The following is a 15,640-nucleotide window of genomic DNA, read 5'->3' as shown; positions in this document are numbered from 1 at the left end:
TAAGTAACTGAGAGAGCATCCATAATATGATAAATGAGTGACTCAAATACCAGGCAACCTGATATTCGGACATACATGATAAATCAGGGCATGATGGGGAATAGAGCAGGCTTCCCAGAGGTGGAGGCTTTGAGCTGACCTTGAAGAACCAGAACACTTTGTGATGGGTCAGGCATTCGAAGCAGAGGGCACCGGAGAAACTGAGCTTGGGGATTGGGAGAGGACTCTCTAAGATACCCCCTTTCATTCACATAGCTCCAGGCCAGCTTTGCCTCTTACCAGCTGGGAAGTCTTGGGCACCTGTTTTTTACTCTCCGACCCTCCATCTGCCTATCTGTGAACTGGGGATAATATTTCATAAGGTCATAAGAGCTACAAAAACATGGAAAGTAGAGCTAGAAAAAAGCTGGTTTGGAGTTGGGTTTTGTTGGGCGAGTCATTGCACCTCCTGAGCCTCAGTGTTCTGATCTGCAAAATGGAGCCCAGTGAGGGCAGGGACTAGCAGGCTTCCCGCCCCACTGACTGGCCTGGGTTCCTGCACAGGAGAGGTGCTCAGATCTGGGGTGGGGGGTGGGGGTGAATGAATCAATAAGGAACGCCTGTTACTCCCTCTCCCCAGCTCTTCCCGTGCTGATTCTTTGCTGTCCATTAGATGGAGCCCACATGCCCCCCAGGCTCTCCCTGGGCCCCATAAAGTCACCCCATCAGTCTTATCTTGTTTTATTTTCTTCCTGGCTTTGATCATTGAGTTATATGATCTTAATTGCTTGTTATTTCTGTCTTCACCACTAATATGCCTTGCCTGTACCTGCAATGCCCAGCATAGTGTGTGGCACCTAGGATGTGCTCAATAAATATTTTAATGAATGAACAAGTAAGTAAATTAATGAATATGGGTTCCCTCCCCCCAACCACTGGACACAGCCTAGGCTTCTTTACTTGTGGGCACTAGATCCCACCCAGTCACCCTGGCTGGACTGTTTTCAAGTTCTTCACGCTGTCAGAGATGACCTTGTGCTTTTCTGTTCGTCCCAGACCTCCCCACCCCCGCGCCCCCAACACCCTGCAAACAAGCTTTGCGGGTCGTGGGCTCGGCCCGCTGTGGCCCAGCGCCTGGCACCCAGTAGGCCTTCTCAGAGTATTGGACTACATGACTGAAAGGCCAGCAGGCTGACGAGCCCGGCACCTTGAGGGCATCCAGCTGCCCAGCGCGCCTTCCTGACCCGGGCGCGGGAGCGGCGAGGGCGGGATGCTAGGCAGTTCCCCTCCCGCCGCCCGGTGCAAACTTTCAAAAGATGCGGCGGCCGCGGCCCCGCCCCTCCCCGCGCGGTTGGAGGCGGCGGGAGGCGGGGGCGGAGCCGGCGGGCTCGGGCCGGAGGCTCCGCCTCCTTCTCCCGTCGCCGCCGCTTCCCTTAAGGCACCCGCCCCAGCTGCAGCCTGCCGGCTCGCCCGTGTAGCCGCGATGCCCTGGAGCCCGACCCCGTCCCGGGTCCCTGGCCCACCGCGTAATTAGCCTCCGTGCGTCCGGAGCGCACCGCCGCCAACGCCGCGCCCCGACGCAGCGATGGGCAACACGGTGCATAGGACCCTGCCAGGTACGCCGGGGAGCCCTGACAGGGAGGCGGGCGCTGGGGTTCTCCTCTCCTCGGGGGACCCTCTGGTTGACTTCCAGAGAGCCACCCCACCCGCCTTGAAGCCCTCGGCGCGCGCCACGGGCTGGAGTCTCCGGTGCCTCCCGAATCCCGACTCCAGGCACGCTGAACGCCTGGGCTTTGCGCTCCGGGAGGGCGGGTACCGCGTCCTGGTTACCTTGGGGACCCCCGTCATCCTTCTCCCGGCTTTGACCAGATGAGCAAAGGAGCCGTTGGGGCGATGCCGCGCGTCCCCTTGCCTTTGTTCCAGCCCGAGGGCGCTGATGAGGGAGCCCTGGGCGTTCCGGGGGAGGTGAATGGAGTCCGGCTCCCCAGGTCTTCCGACGGCCAGAAGCCGCCCGTTGTCCCGAGACTGCAGCGGCTGAGAGTGGAGGGGGGGAGTGCTTGCAGGGGTACCCCAGTTCCCAGCCGCCCAGCGCCCCCGCGACACACGCTGTCTTGGTTTGGCCACGTTCCCACGCGCACCCCGGCTGCGCCCCCCGCTGGTGTCCGCTCAGCTGGGGGCTCTCTAGCCCCTCGCAGTCGCCGCTGCAGAGCACATCGCCCCCTAGTTAGCACCACCCCCAGAATTTCCATGGCCAGAATAAGGGGATTCAGAGCGGGAAGAAGTGGGAGTGGGGAGGCAGAGGAGGCCTTACTAGAAAATACCTGGTAATTGTGGGTATAGATCGGCGGTCAGAGGCTCTGTGCCCGGTACTTTGCATACCCCAGCCGGATATGCAAAGAAGCTTCACGGTTAAGGTGTGTATCCCAATTTTACAATGAAAAAATTGAGGCTTAGAGGAGGGGAGATGACACACCCAAGGTCATGTTGCTAGTAGAGGCGGTCTGGATGGGGACCCATGTCTGTCCACCCACCGTCCGCCCCCAAGTCTTTAAAATCAGTCTTTATTTGACTTAAGGCTGGGCATTTGTAGCATCCTTTAGGCCAAAGGTGAGAAATACGCATGTGAGGTTTTTAAGAGGAAAACTATATTTAAAAAAAAATCAGAAAATAATTATTTCTTCCCCTGGAAGGGATTGGAATGGATGGTTCTGAGCCCCAAATTCCCAAGGCCGGCTTGTGGAAGAGGAGCCAGTTCTTTCTGCTTTATAAGCTCCTGGGTAGCTTTCTGGCCACTGCACCCAGAATTCACCAGATTTCCAGAGGAGTGAAGTCACCAGCAGAGGGTCACCAGCTAGTCAATGGCAGAGGTGGGATTCGAACCCAGGTCCACTTACCAGAGAATGGCCTCCACCTCCTACTGCCAGGGCTATTGCCAGGATGGGGAGAACCCACCCACCCAGTCCGGAGGTGTCCAGGGATGTTGGCAAATAGAGCAGCAGATGTCTTCCCAGCCACAAAGACATGGGCCCCTTTGTAGGATTTCTTAATTAAGAAATGTTTATGCTGTTCTAGTAAAAAAAAGCCATTCTGCCACCTGTGGGTCAGACTTGGGGTGGATGAAGGGACAGACACAGGCCAGGAAGGCTAAATATAGCTGGATATTTATGTCGTCTCCATCCCACTCAGCCCTCTCTCTGTGGACTGGGCCACCCTGGGCTGGGAGCCTGGGGTTAAGGTCAGTTACTCACTGCAGTAGCTAAGTGTGGAAAATTCAAACTCCACTGGGGCTGAAGCATGCATTGAATTTGAGGAAGGAGACAGAACTGAAATTCCTGTGCCACACCAGGCTACAGGTGCCAAGAACACAAAGAACGATTTATTGTTTTCTGACCTGCCTGTAATTAGTTTCTCACATACATTGTGCCATTTTTTTACACCTCTATGCTCAGGACATGATATTCCCCATACCTGGAATATCCTTTCATTATCTAGTCCATCTTTCCAAGTCCAGCTCAGTTGTCACCTCCTCCAGGAAGCCTTCCCTGACCAACCACACCCAATCCCATCCTTCACTCTGCTACCTAAATACCTTCTTGTCTCTGCTTGTTCATGGACCGCTTTGCATTGTCGTCACCTGTCTTCACAACTTGCCTTGGGGCTGCCTGAGGACAAAGCCCACGTCTTGATCATCTTGTATCCCTGGTTGCCCAGCCCAGAGCCTGGTGCCTGGCAGGGAACCAAAAACTGGTGGTGGAACTCACATGTTGCCTGCATCTTAGGCTGAAAGAACACTTGGCTCAGTCTTGCCCTGGAGAAACCCTTGTGCTTTCGTTCTTAGGAAAAGGACACATGCGTGGGGTTCCTTCTCCGGGACTTGAAATAGAGAGCTGGCATTTGCCAAGCACCTGGATTCTGTGCCAGGCTCCCTGCATATGTGCCTTCATTTACATGCCAAGCATCCTTAAGGCTTCTGCACTTGCTGATCCCTCTGCCTGAACATTCTTCCCCTAGGCCTCCGCATGGCTTCCCCCTGTTTCCTTTAGGTCTCTGCTCCACAAAGCTCCTGCCATGACCCCTGCCCACAATGCTCCCCACTCCCTCTACCCCGCTTTATGTTCCTTCTTCGCGTGGAGCGCCACGTGCCACAGTGTAGGTGTGGTTAGCTGTTGACTGTCTGTCTCCCCAGGGAGGATTTTGCTTGTTTTATTCGCTGCTGTAGATTCAGCCCCTGGAGCAGTGGCTAGTACATAGTAGGTGTTCAGTAAATATGTGCTGAATGAATGCACGAATTTAATTCTCGCCACAGCCCTGCAAGGATTATCATCTCCATCTTACCAGTAAGGGAACCAGGGCTCAGAGAAATAAAATGACTCATCCCACCTTGCATGGCTCATGCAGTTGGCAGAATCAGGATCGAAATCCAGGTTTATTTAGCTCCAAAGTCCTGCATGCTTCCCTCGACATGCAGTATCCTCCCAATCCATGGTTCAGATACCATTTACGGGCTGCCCCACAATACACCTGGTGTGCTGTTGTGTCCAATAAGGAAATGTCAAAGAAAAGGAATGTCCTTTATGATCGATTGAGGGGAAGCCCTTTGGTGGCCCTTGCAAAGGGCATCAGCAAATTCAGATCAGTGCCTTATAAACAAGTGCACAGGGGTCAGCATGGGAACTCGTGCTGGCTAAGCTCCTACTGGGTGCATTACCCATTCCCTTTCTAGTTGCAGTTCAGCCCTGGCTCAGCACAGAGAGGTTGAGACACTTGCCCCAACTCACACTGTTAGGCAGCAGAAAAGCTGGGCTTAGAAGAAGATCTAGGTCTGATCCCTCATACCACACGATCCTTTCCTCTGCACTCTGTTAGCCTTAATCTGAGTTTTGAAAAGGGAGGGGGAAAAAAAGCATAAACAGGTGGGGGGAGAGGAGGGCAGAATTCCAGCAGGGAGAGGGCACAGGGAGGAGGAACATTCCCCTTTCTTCCACCAGCTCATTTCAGTCCCCACCCTCAGTGTGCCTCTGGGGCTCACCTGTAGTTTTGGTTGGAGAAGAGGCTGAATTCAAACTGCCGATTGGGTTTAATCATTAAGTCGGTCCATGCTTGACCAATTTAACGGCTGTTTTTAGTGTTAGGTCAGCGAGCGGCATCCTGGAGCTCTGGAGGGAGGAAAGTGTGTTGACCCTGCTCTATTCCAAGCCCTGAGTCAAGGGCTTTACCCACACTACCTATTTTAAATCCTCGTAGCATTGCTTTAGAGGGGCTATATTCATCCTCATTTTATGGGGAGGCAGATGAAGGCTTGGAGAGGTAAAGGACCAAGGCACACCGGTGTGAGGGGGAGAACCAGGCTTCCGGGCCTATATGGTCAGTCTCCAAATGTTGCGTCCCGACCAAAAGCACTTGTTCCTCCCGGGCCACCCGGATGCCCTCCCTGCAGAGCCTCTTCCTTTATCTGACCTGGAAACAGAGCCGGCTGGGTGGTGGACCCACCTGCCGCCCTCCGGCCGTGGGTGTTGATACTCCAAGAGCCCGGCAGCCACTCTTTTCCCTGGATCTGGACTATCTCAGCTCTAGGAGGACAGCAGCCTTTGTCACTCCCCTTACAGCCACCACGGTGGCTGCATGGATGACCTAAGCAGTGACATCCCCCTCTCCCTGCGTCTCCCTCCTTTACCCAGCCACAGCAGAAAGTTAGGTTGGGCTTGCCTGCCTTATCTGGCCCCGTCTGCCTCCCTCCCACCAGGTCATGAAGAATCACTCTGATAGCCTCCCATTTGAGCAAGTGGCCTGAGTCTGAGCCTCTCGAAGTGACAGTGGTTCCTCCAACTGCCCTGAAACCTATGAAGCTATCAGCACATGGTCAGGGACCCTGACTTGTCAAGGCTCGTTAGTGATGGCCTGCGAGGATGCTGGGGGTTGGGGTTGGGGTGCAAGGGAGGAGCCATCTTATCCATCAGTGGAAGTGAGACGAGGCAGTGGGTCTGTCCAGCACATAGGAAATGTGGAGACGTTACCCGTGGAAAAAAATCTGTAAAAACAGAAGGAACTAGGACCTCCCTCTGTTTTTATTCTCTTCCTGCTCCCACCTCTGCTTCCTTCCCTCTCTGTCTCTCCTGGCAAGAAAGGAGGAGGGCTGGGGCTATGGGAGTAAGGAAGGCTTCCTGGAGGAGGTGACACCTGAAGGAAATTCCAACTGAATGTCTGCCTCCTGCACTGGAATATCATCTTTTTCTGCCCGACTTTACAGTCTTTTATGGCTCATTGTCCCAAGGCCAGCCTGATCTTTGCTTAAGTGCCGTGCACCGGGGCTGGACTGATCCTGGGGTGTGCCTTGTCTGCATTTTCTGGAGTGTGCACCCTCGTTCATATAGCTGACATCTGTTGGGCACTGGGGTTCAGCCATGAATGGGATGGACAGCCGCCGGCAGCCCCCGCGAAGCTGAAGGGAAAGGAATAGAACGCTCTGCAGAGCGGGCCAAGTAGCTGGTTACATCACTGCCGAGCACAAGGTGCTGCTACCCCGTGCCTCAGAGAGGGAGGGGCCAGTGCCCAGCGCCCCAAACAAGGCCTGGCCACCAGATCAAGTGGTCTGTCCCCTGTAGGCTGTGTGTGACCAGCTTTTAAAAAAATCTTTAATGACATAGAATGAAAAATAAAATTTCGAGAGCATTCATGTAGGGACACTCTTTTCGCCTCTGCAACGTTTGTGTCTGTTGTGCCTGTGTGTGTGCACGTGCTTGGGCCGTGGGTCACGGTGTCAGATGGGTTTCTCTCCACGGGTGGCCATGGTTAATTAGGAGTTGTGGGCAGACCGCTCACTGGTCTACAGTGGAGAGAGGTCTGGTGTCCGAGTCTAGACACTCACCTTGTAGCCAGGCTGCCTGGGGTCAGATCTCAGCTCAGCCTACTTCCCGTGGGGTGATGTTGAGCAGGGACTTCCCTCTCGGTGCCTGGGTTTCCTCACTGTGAGTAGGGAGAATGGGTAGCTTCCTCATGGCTGGCGGGGGTGAGCATTAAATGGAATAGAGCAGGCCAAGGCTTTAGCACAGTGCCCAGGGCAGGTCACTGGGGTGGTTACTGTTGCCACCGTGGCAAGAAGCCTCAGGCCTGCCCCTGCAGTACCTGGACGGGGCTGGCTGACAAACGCCCTTCACTCCCTGCCTTGAAAGCCCTACCTAGGTGACTGTGAGCTTCAGACTGAGGGACTGGATTGGGAGGCACTGACATAGCACTGACAGCAGTTCCCGAGGGTCCCTTGAGCCCTGTCCAGGACACCTGATCTCTGATGAGAAGAATCTGCCTGGCAGGTTGCATTTTGCAGTTTGCACTGGCTTACCAAACCTCCAGGTCTAGTGGAAGAGACCAACAAGGACAGGGCAGTTACAGTAAGCAAGGGAGGGGGAGCCCAGAGGAGGGTGCAGGGAAGGCTTCCTGGAGGAGGTGCTGTCCAGCTGAGACCAGAAAGTAGACAAGTTAGCCACAAGGGAATGGGGAAGGCTGTTCAAGGCAGAGGGTTTGACGTGCAGCAGCCTGAGGAGAAAGGAGAACAGGGTATGTTGCGGGGAGCTGCGGAGTTCTGGTGTGTGGGGGTGGTCCCAGTGCAAATGGGGCTGGCATATGAGGTCAGGACAGTGGGTAGAGATCAGGTCAGAGGAAGAGGGGTTTCTTGCAGGTCAGCCTGCAGTCAGGAGACAGCGTTCTCAGCTGCCACACTCCCTGCCGGGATGATGTGCTGTGTTTGCTGGGCCAGGCCGCGAGAGCTGCTCAGAACAGGCTGTTTAATCTTCTCTGTGGACAAGAAGAGTCAGCTATGCCCTCTTTTGGACCAAAAGGTTTTCTGTACTTAGTGGTGCTCTGTGAGAGCTTAAAATAGAAGCCTAGAAGCCAGGTGTGTGGTGAGAGCTTAGAGCAGGGAGGGAAGGGGAAGGGGACCTGCACGCGGTGGGTTGTGGTCAGAGCTGCGGCACGCCTGCCCCAGGACAGGCCTTTGGTCTGTTTCATCCCATTCACATAATCAGGACGAGCCTTCCAGGAGTAGTCTCCCACTTCGCAGATGAAGAAACTGAGCTCCGAGGGGTCATGAGACCTGCCTTGGGTCGGGTGGCTAGGAAGCGGCAGAGCAGAATTTGATCCCAAGCCTCCCAGACCCCAAAGCCCCTTCTCCGACCCCCTGGGGCCTCTCGGGGCTGCTGCCCTGTGTCCTCATCCTGAGCTCCCGGGGCCCCTCTCCCCCCAGCTATCCTTCCGGTAGGCGCACCTTGTCACCTTCTTGTCCTGGGAAGGTGACTCACTTCTGTTCCCAGCTGCCAGAATAAAGCGGCCCATGGAAGATGTCCCTCCCCCAACCCCACCCACCCCACCCCAGGCCTGGAGACTCTAAAAAGGTGGAGGTGGCCTCTGGGGATCCTGCCCTGGAGAAGGGGTGAGCTAGAACTCCACACCCCTTCCTCCTGTTCAACTAGGGCTCAGGCTCCTGACATGTCTGCCTAGTAAAAGCTGGCCCATGCTCGGCTACCCCCACCCTTCCAATAGGGAGAGTCACCGTGCACCCACATCCTTTCCCTTGAGCCTGCTGCTCGAAGTCCTTTCCCACCCAGAGCCCCAGGCACCCCTACCAGCGGGTATGCAAGGACGTGAGGCCAGGCTGCACCTGCCCTTTGTCACCCCGCACCCAGGCTTTCCTGCAGATGAGGAGCATCTTGTCTCCCTGCTGTGCTGTCATTATTAGCAGAGTTGGTGACAGCCCAGGCTGGGCCCTCCATCCCTGGGTCTGAGTCTTGGCCCCGCCCCTTATCATCCAGACAAGCGACTTGACCTCTCTGAGCTTTGATTCCCTTCTCTGCAGAAAGGAGATAATGATGTTACATCTCAGGCCTGCAAGGCGTCTGACAGATAGTGAGTGCTCATGGGGGCACCTGTTATGATTATGTATTCACTAGGCAAACAAGCCCCTGCTCCCTGATGAGCCTGGCGCTCCCAAGGGAGACAGACACAAAAGAATGATAATAGCCACTAGCTTGTATCTCGCAGCCAGTCTGTGCCAGACACTGTTCTCAGCAGGTACCTGCATTCAGCCCTCAGGACAAGCCCTGTGAGACAGCTACTATTTTTAGTCTCTTATAACTGTTGAGAGAACAGAGAGGGAAAGTAACTTGCTTAAGGGCACACAGCTTGCATTCCACCTAGAAGGGAGGGATGTTGATGTGGGATGGATGACTGCTGGCTTGGGGCAGGGGGTCAGGTGAAGGGCATTTCACATTTGTCCTGGAAGCCTTCATAGTATTGAGCAGACACCTGTGAGCATTTAGATTTGCCTGGCAGGTTTGCTTTTAGTTACCCACCTATTTCTTTAGTTGTTTGTCTCACACCCCACCTCTAGGAATGGCAGGGTCGGGGCATGCTCCAGGTGGCTTATGGATTCACTGCGTGCTGATATTCCCAGAGTCTGGTGTGTAGATCTCCATCCCCCTTTCAAGGCAGTCTAAGGGACGGCTGATGTCCTGAGGGTTTTCTGGAAAGCAAAGCGAGGGCCATGTCAATCCCAGAAGGGCAAAGGAGCCCCAGCAACATAGCCTGGGGACCCCTAGGACCTGAAAGCTGCCTGCAGATCCATGAGCTGGGGCAGGTAGAGCACTGTGGAACCAAACACAGACATGACCAGACATGCATGGACGTCACATGAGAGTTAGCTAAGTCAAAGGAAGAACTTTCTAACTGTGGAAGCTATCTGGGCGTAGAATGAGGGCAGAGCGGGAGGAAGTGCCCTTTGCTGGAGTGGCACTGGTGTTTAGCCCAGTTGAGACTTGACATGAACATTGTAGAGGCAACTGGAGTATCAGATGGATCCAAGATGAATTGTCCATTAAGGTGCATTTTTACCCTGGGGTCTTATAGGAAGTGCCTGGAGGGCCCTCATAAGCTTTCTCTTATATAATCCCCCCTGCCTGTTCTGCATGTTGGGAGGTGTAGCCCCATTTTACAGATCAGGAAACTGAGGCACAGAAAGACAAAGCCACCTGTCCCCACCCAGGTCTCTTCCCTACCCTGTGACCTCCCACCCTCAGCACTTTTTCAGACTCAGCAGCAGGTGTTTCTGAGTGGAATTCGGAATAGCCATTCTTGTATGTCAGCCTCAGCCCACTCTCCTCCCTTCCACTTCATTCTTCTTATTACCAGGACTCAGGGCAGTTCAGAGCTGGCCTCTTGCCTCACCTCTGGGCTGAGGGGGAAAGGTTTGTTAATGAGTAAACCATATGGGGATAGGGGTGGGGTGGGGGTGTCCAGGGCAGTGCTGGCAGAGAGCAGAATGCCCACAGCCATTAACAAATGTGTTTTGTTTACATCCTCAACATTATACCTTGTTTATGTCATAATTACATCCCTCAGGCATGTGTTTTCTTTCCTTTTCCCCAAGGACGATGGATTTATGAGATGGGTGGGCACCTGCATGCCCTGGGTCTCCAAAGCCAGGTCTGCTTGGTAACTTTCCACTCTGCAGGAGTGCATCTTCACCCATCAGAAGAGCTTCCCTTCCCCGTAAGATGCTGGGTGATTCAAGGGCAGGCGATGGGAGAGCGGAATTTCCCTGTCTCCGGGGATGGGGCTGACCTTCATTCTTACAGACGGGTCCTCAAGGACTCTGTTCCCAGGACCAGAGAGTGCTTGGAATCACCATGTCTCACCTTCCACGTGGCAGATCAGGACACTGAGACCCAGAGCCATGCAGAGGGTCACACAGAGATTACAGATGGGGTCTTTGGCTGGAATCCCAAGAGAGGCAGTGGGAAGAGCAGTGGTTTTGGAAGCAGTCTCGTTTTCAAATCTCAGTTCTTCTATCTCTAAGCTGTGTGACCCTGGGAGAGTCACTTCCCTTCTCTGAACCTTCATTTCCCATCATCAGTATGAGGATAATGATGGTACCTCCCTCATGAAGTTGTGATTCGGATAAGGAGGAGACTATGAGAAGTCTGAAACAGCATTAGACAGGGACTGCATGAGTGGGCATACCTCACTCTTTGCCAGAGATGACTTTGGATTCCTTGAAGGCAAGGAATCCATGCTCCTGAAATTGATGAAGGGGAGAGGAGCAATAGGACCAAACAGTCCTGCTGTGTCGCACTTCTCAAGTCCCTACGATGGATTCCTAAAGTCCCCACTGGTTGGCTAGAGAAGCAATTCCACATAATGGGCAAAATCATGCATGGGCTTTGGATTCAGACCTGAGTGGAATCCGGACCCAGCTGTTTACCTGCACTGTGGCCTTGGGCCCGGCCCGCCTCACCTGGGCTTGATGTCCTCATCTGTGAAATGGGCTCATAGGGCTGTAGCGAGGCCCCAGTGGGCCAACAACTCTCAGATCATTGGAGCTTAGGACATATGGAATGGAGATTCTTATCTGGGCTCCAGAGTTTGCATTCCAACATTTATCCTTCACCTCGGGTCAGGGGGCTGAAGCCCTTGCAGGAGTCCTCAGTCCACACTCACCAGCTCTCAGGAGCCCTCAGCATTTGAAGGAAGGCCACCTGACAGATGAAGGGGAGAGGAAGGAGAAAGGTGGATCTTTGGAGAAGGAAGCTGAGCGGAAGGGGCATCCTTCAGGGTCACTTCTCTGTGAGCCTCGGAGCCAAACATGACAGGGAAAGAACTGAGCTTAACTGAGGACCTACTGTGTGCCAAGCATTGTGCTCTGTTCTTTCCCCGTAGGGAGAACTTCTACACGTTGCCCAAAGCACCCATAAGCATCTTTTTCCTAGCCTTGGGAGCCAGGCTGGTATGGGTTCAAGTGCCAACTCCATCACTTCCTGGCTGTGTGGCCTTGGGCAGCTCTCCCAACCTCTCTGAGCCTCCTGTTCTCACCCGCAGTGGGTCTGGTAGCTTCAGCGCTGTCAGGAGGATCCCAGGCAGTCTGGTTGAGTAGAGGGCCAGTCGCAGGCTCTGCATGGCCCCTGGGAGGTCTGCCTCTCTGATCATGCCCCACCCCCACCTCCCTTCTCAGAACGTAGTAATGTTAGGCTCTGGGGCTCTATCCTCCTGCTGTAATTTGTCACCACTTCCCTTTTTTAGATGCTGCTTATTGTTTGTCCCAAGTTCCACCAAACCCGGCTTTTGAGTTGCTCAAAACAGGCTATTTGATGACATGCACTCCCACCCCTGCCCCGCCCCGAGACCACGCCGGGCCTCACTCCACCTCTTTCCCAGAGGGTGGCTTAAGCATCTTGTACATAGTCTAGTTTTTTTTCTCTTGCAGGGCAGGGGGTAAGCAGGAGACCTTGAGGAGGAATGAGGTGTAAAACAGGAAGGGAGCAACCTTCATGGTCAGACAGGATCAGGCTGGGATACAGGCACTGCCCTCACAGGCCGGGCAGCCTCAGGCCGGGGCCTGTGCCTCTCTGGGCCTCAGTTTCCTCCTGTGGCAGCCACCTAGCAGGGTGTGGCCATGAGAGGATGGGCTGAGTGAGCCCCTGGCACACACTGGGAGTGCCACAGAGCTGGGCTCCCACGCCTCGGGGGCCCCAACACTGCCCAGCGTGGGGCGTGGGAAGAACATTTCCTCTGCTCCAGGAGTGAGAACAGTGATGTTCAATGAGTGAACCCAGCACTGCTTTTGACCCTGAAAAGCAGGATCAGTGGATCTATTTTTTTCCAAAAAGTTGGGACAGGGGCCCTGCAGATGCCCCCCTGGGGCGGAAGTTAGTGAACAGCCAGGCTTCTGGGCACCACCTAGGCTAGGGGAGTGGCTGCTCTCAGGGCAGAGAGAAGGAGAAAGCTGGCAGATCAGCTGGCTTATCAGCAGGCAGCTGCCAGAAGCTGCCTGGAGGAGAAGCAGGTGCTGAGGGGCAGGACTGTGCCAGCCGTTGGAAGCAATGTTTGAAACCTGGACTGGTTTTCCCACTCCTGCTGTGCTGGGTCATTTTGACAGGCAGGGAAGAGAGAAAAGGATGGTTTCAATGGGAAGACCCAGGACTTGAATCTCAGTCTTTGGAGAGATGGATCGTCAGGGGTTCCTTCTCTGCTCCAAACACTTCAGTGGCCCCCAGAGCCTTCTTGAGGACCTTCACCTCCTCTGCTCAGCCTTTAAGATCCTTATGATACAGCCCCTGACTCCCTCTCTACCCTTCCCTCTCCCTTCTACACTCTATTCCCTGCAGTTTCGCAAGTGCCCTCAGCTTGTTCTCACCTCCAACTGCCTGTGCCGCTCCCTCTACCTGAAAACACAGTTCCCTGTCCTTTGTCATCTTCCCAGCCACCTCTCTCTCAGGCTGCAGAGTGGGCCCTCTGAGAAGCATCCCCGTGGCCCCGCCCTCCATGCTGTCCGCCCTGTGCAGTCATGGTGTCCATGTCCATCCCCCTGCTGGTCTCTCAGCTCTAGGGGACGGGGACTGTGTGTGACTCGTCAGTGCAAGTGGCCCTGCAGCCAGTGCAGCCCTGGCATAGAGCGGACGCTCCGTAAATGCCAGATGGAGGAGGAAGTGATGCACTCGAGAAAGAATGAGGGCACGTTTCCCCCCTCCCTCTGCAGCAGTGGGGCCCTAACCCTGGGAGCCGGTGCCTCTGAAGTTGGAGTGTCCTGGGTCCTTTTATCAAGAAGAGGTGGCCGAGGTGGCCGAGGGGCCCAGCAGGGGGCCGGAGCCAGCTTGGGAATCCCCACGCTGCTGAACACACTTAGGGGGGCGTCGGGATGACCTCACCTCCCGGGAACTCAGCGCATCCAAGCCAACTTGAGCCAAGAGGGCTGCCACTTAGGCCTGGAAAGAGCGGGCTTTTCTCCCAACGAGCAGTGTCGCGTGACCTCCGGCCTCCCTCCCGGGCCTCCTCGCAGCTGTTGACAGGCGTGTGGGGCCTTCCCAACTGCACTGTGGTGACCGGGTTCTGTTTGCAAAGAATAGAAGTGGGCAGGAGCAGGGTGGTGGTTTCCAGTGTGGGCTGGCCCTTTCCATCCCGGGGGCTGGCCAACCAGGCCTCTGAAACAGAGCACAAAGTCCCATCAGGCTGGTGTCTGCCTCCTGGGCGCGTGCCACTGCCCTGTTTGGCAGCGGTGAGGGAGGGGTGGTTATTTATTTTCTAGCCCACTTTCAAACCCACCAATAGAAAAGGTGCTCTCTGTTACCAAAGGAGACCAGTATCCTTGCCCCGCTTTGGGTGGCAGGAAGCCTTGCCAAATATCAGCCTTCCTTTTCCTCTCAAAAGCACATGTGTGTGCGTACACACATGTACACACACACACACACACACACCCCATGTTGCTTCCTCCTGCTGTCGCTTGAATCAGAGACTTCTCGCTGGAGGTCCCCAGCCCCAGGCTGGATGCTGTGTGGGTTTGGGAAGCCCCCTAAGTTGTACATCAGAGCGTGTGAGTGGCGTGTGGTGGGGAGGGAGGCTGGTATAGCGTTCGTCCCACTTAACAAGGCCCACGAGCCCTACCCCAAAGGCCACAGGTGGCTGCCTTGGAGAGAGAGGGGGCGTCAGGTGTGGGAGGAAGGGCTTGAGCCTGGCCCTGTCCTGCCACTGCCCAGCTTTGCTGCCTTGGTTTCCTCATCTGAAAAATGAAGGCGGTAAACCAACCCTGCAGGGTTGTTTAAGGCTGTAAACTCAATACACAGAAGCCCGTGCTGGCATGTAACAGGGGCCCGGTAAAAGGCTAGTTAAATCCTCTTATGAGAGGAGGGGGCAGAAGTGACTGTCCTCCCGCTTGGCAATTCTCTTTCCCGGTGGAGCGGAATCTGCTGGAAATTTCAGCCAGAATGCCATCTGCTGAATGCCAGCACGCTGGAAGCCAAACTCCCGGCGGCCAGAGAAGCCGAGCTGTTGCTTCCTGCCATCCTCCTGGCGGTAAATGCCATTTCCTTGGGCTCTTTTTAGATCAAAGGAAAAGCTGGGTTGGGGCGATGAGCGGGCATCATTCAGGGGGTGGCACAGTGCACATTTGGGATGCTGCCGGCATGGCTTAAAAATAGGTCTCTGTCCTTGGACACCCAGGGAAAGCGACCCCAGGGTTTCGAGAGGCTTTTCCTGGCCAAGGTCGCCAGCCCTCCATGGGAGAAATGGTTCAGGATGTATTCCCCAGACCCCTAAGAAACCGTCTCTGACCCAGGAATAAAACTTTTCTCATCAAAGGAACTAAATAAGGCAACTGAAGGGAGGGACCAAGTCTTAAGTGAACACCTACTAGGTGCCTACTCTGGGCTCATTCGTCCTCACAGCAGTTGTGCAGGTTGGAGATGATTCTTAACAGTTTTCTAGGTCTGGCTGGGGGGCCCAGAGAAGTTAAGCGTCTACCACAGATCACACAGCTACGGAACAACAAAACCAGAATTGAAACCCCCATCTGTCTGACTCCAAGCCTGTCCTCTTTTTAACTGCCTCTCAAACTGAGATTTAGGAAATAAAAACACGGGCGAAATGGAGGTGAGGGGGGCTTACCCCGAGGTCGGACCTGATGTTCCCCGTAGCGGAGGGAATAAAGGTTCAGTGAGTGTCCACCGGGTGCCGGGATGTGTGCTCAGATCCCACTGTGGTCTCATCGCCCCTCCCAGCAGCCTAAGGCGGAGTCTGAGATCACGCACCGTTTGCAGGTGGTGACTTGCCCAAAGGCCCACAGACAAATGGGCAGCAAGGCACGGACTCGAACCCAGAGCCCGTGAGGGGATTCGGAAGCACGGAT

The 15,640-nt window shown here is 54.9% G+C and overlaps 1 protein-coding gene across 2 annotated transcripts in view; it reads left to right on the top strand.

Annotated features, from left to right (window-relative positions):
- The first annotated feature begins 1,402 nt into the window (after positions 1-1,402).
- NEURL1B (neuralized E3 ubiquitin protein ligase 1B) overlaps positions 1,403-15,640 on the top strand; it is a 36,037-nt gene continuing 21,799 nt past the window's right edge. For both annotated transcript variants that reach the window (XM_032465092.1, XM_032465091.1), the window contains exon 1: positions 1,403-1,595. In XM_032465092.1, the coding sequence (XP_032320983.1) occupies positions 1,565-1,595 (31 nt within the window). In that variant the 5' untranslated portion in view covers positions 1,403-1,564. The remainder of the gene's footprint in view (positions 1,596-15,640) is intronic.

This window comes from Camelus ferus, chromosome 22 (genome assembly GCF_009834535.1).
Source record: "Camelus ferus isolate YT-003-E chromosome 22, BCGSAC_Cfer_1.0, whole genome shotgun sequence".
Lineage (NCBI taxonomy): Eukaryota > Metazoa > Chordata > Mammalia > Artiodactyla > Camelidae > Camelus > Camelus ferus.
This window is presented reverse-complemented; position numbering and strand designations above follow the sequence as displayed.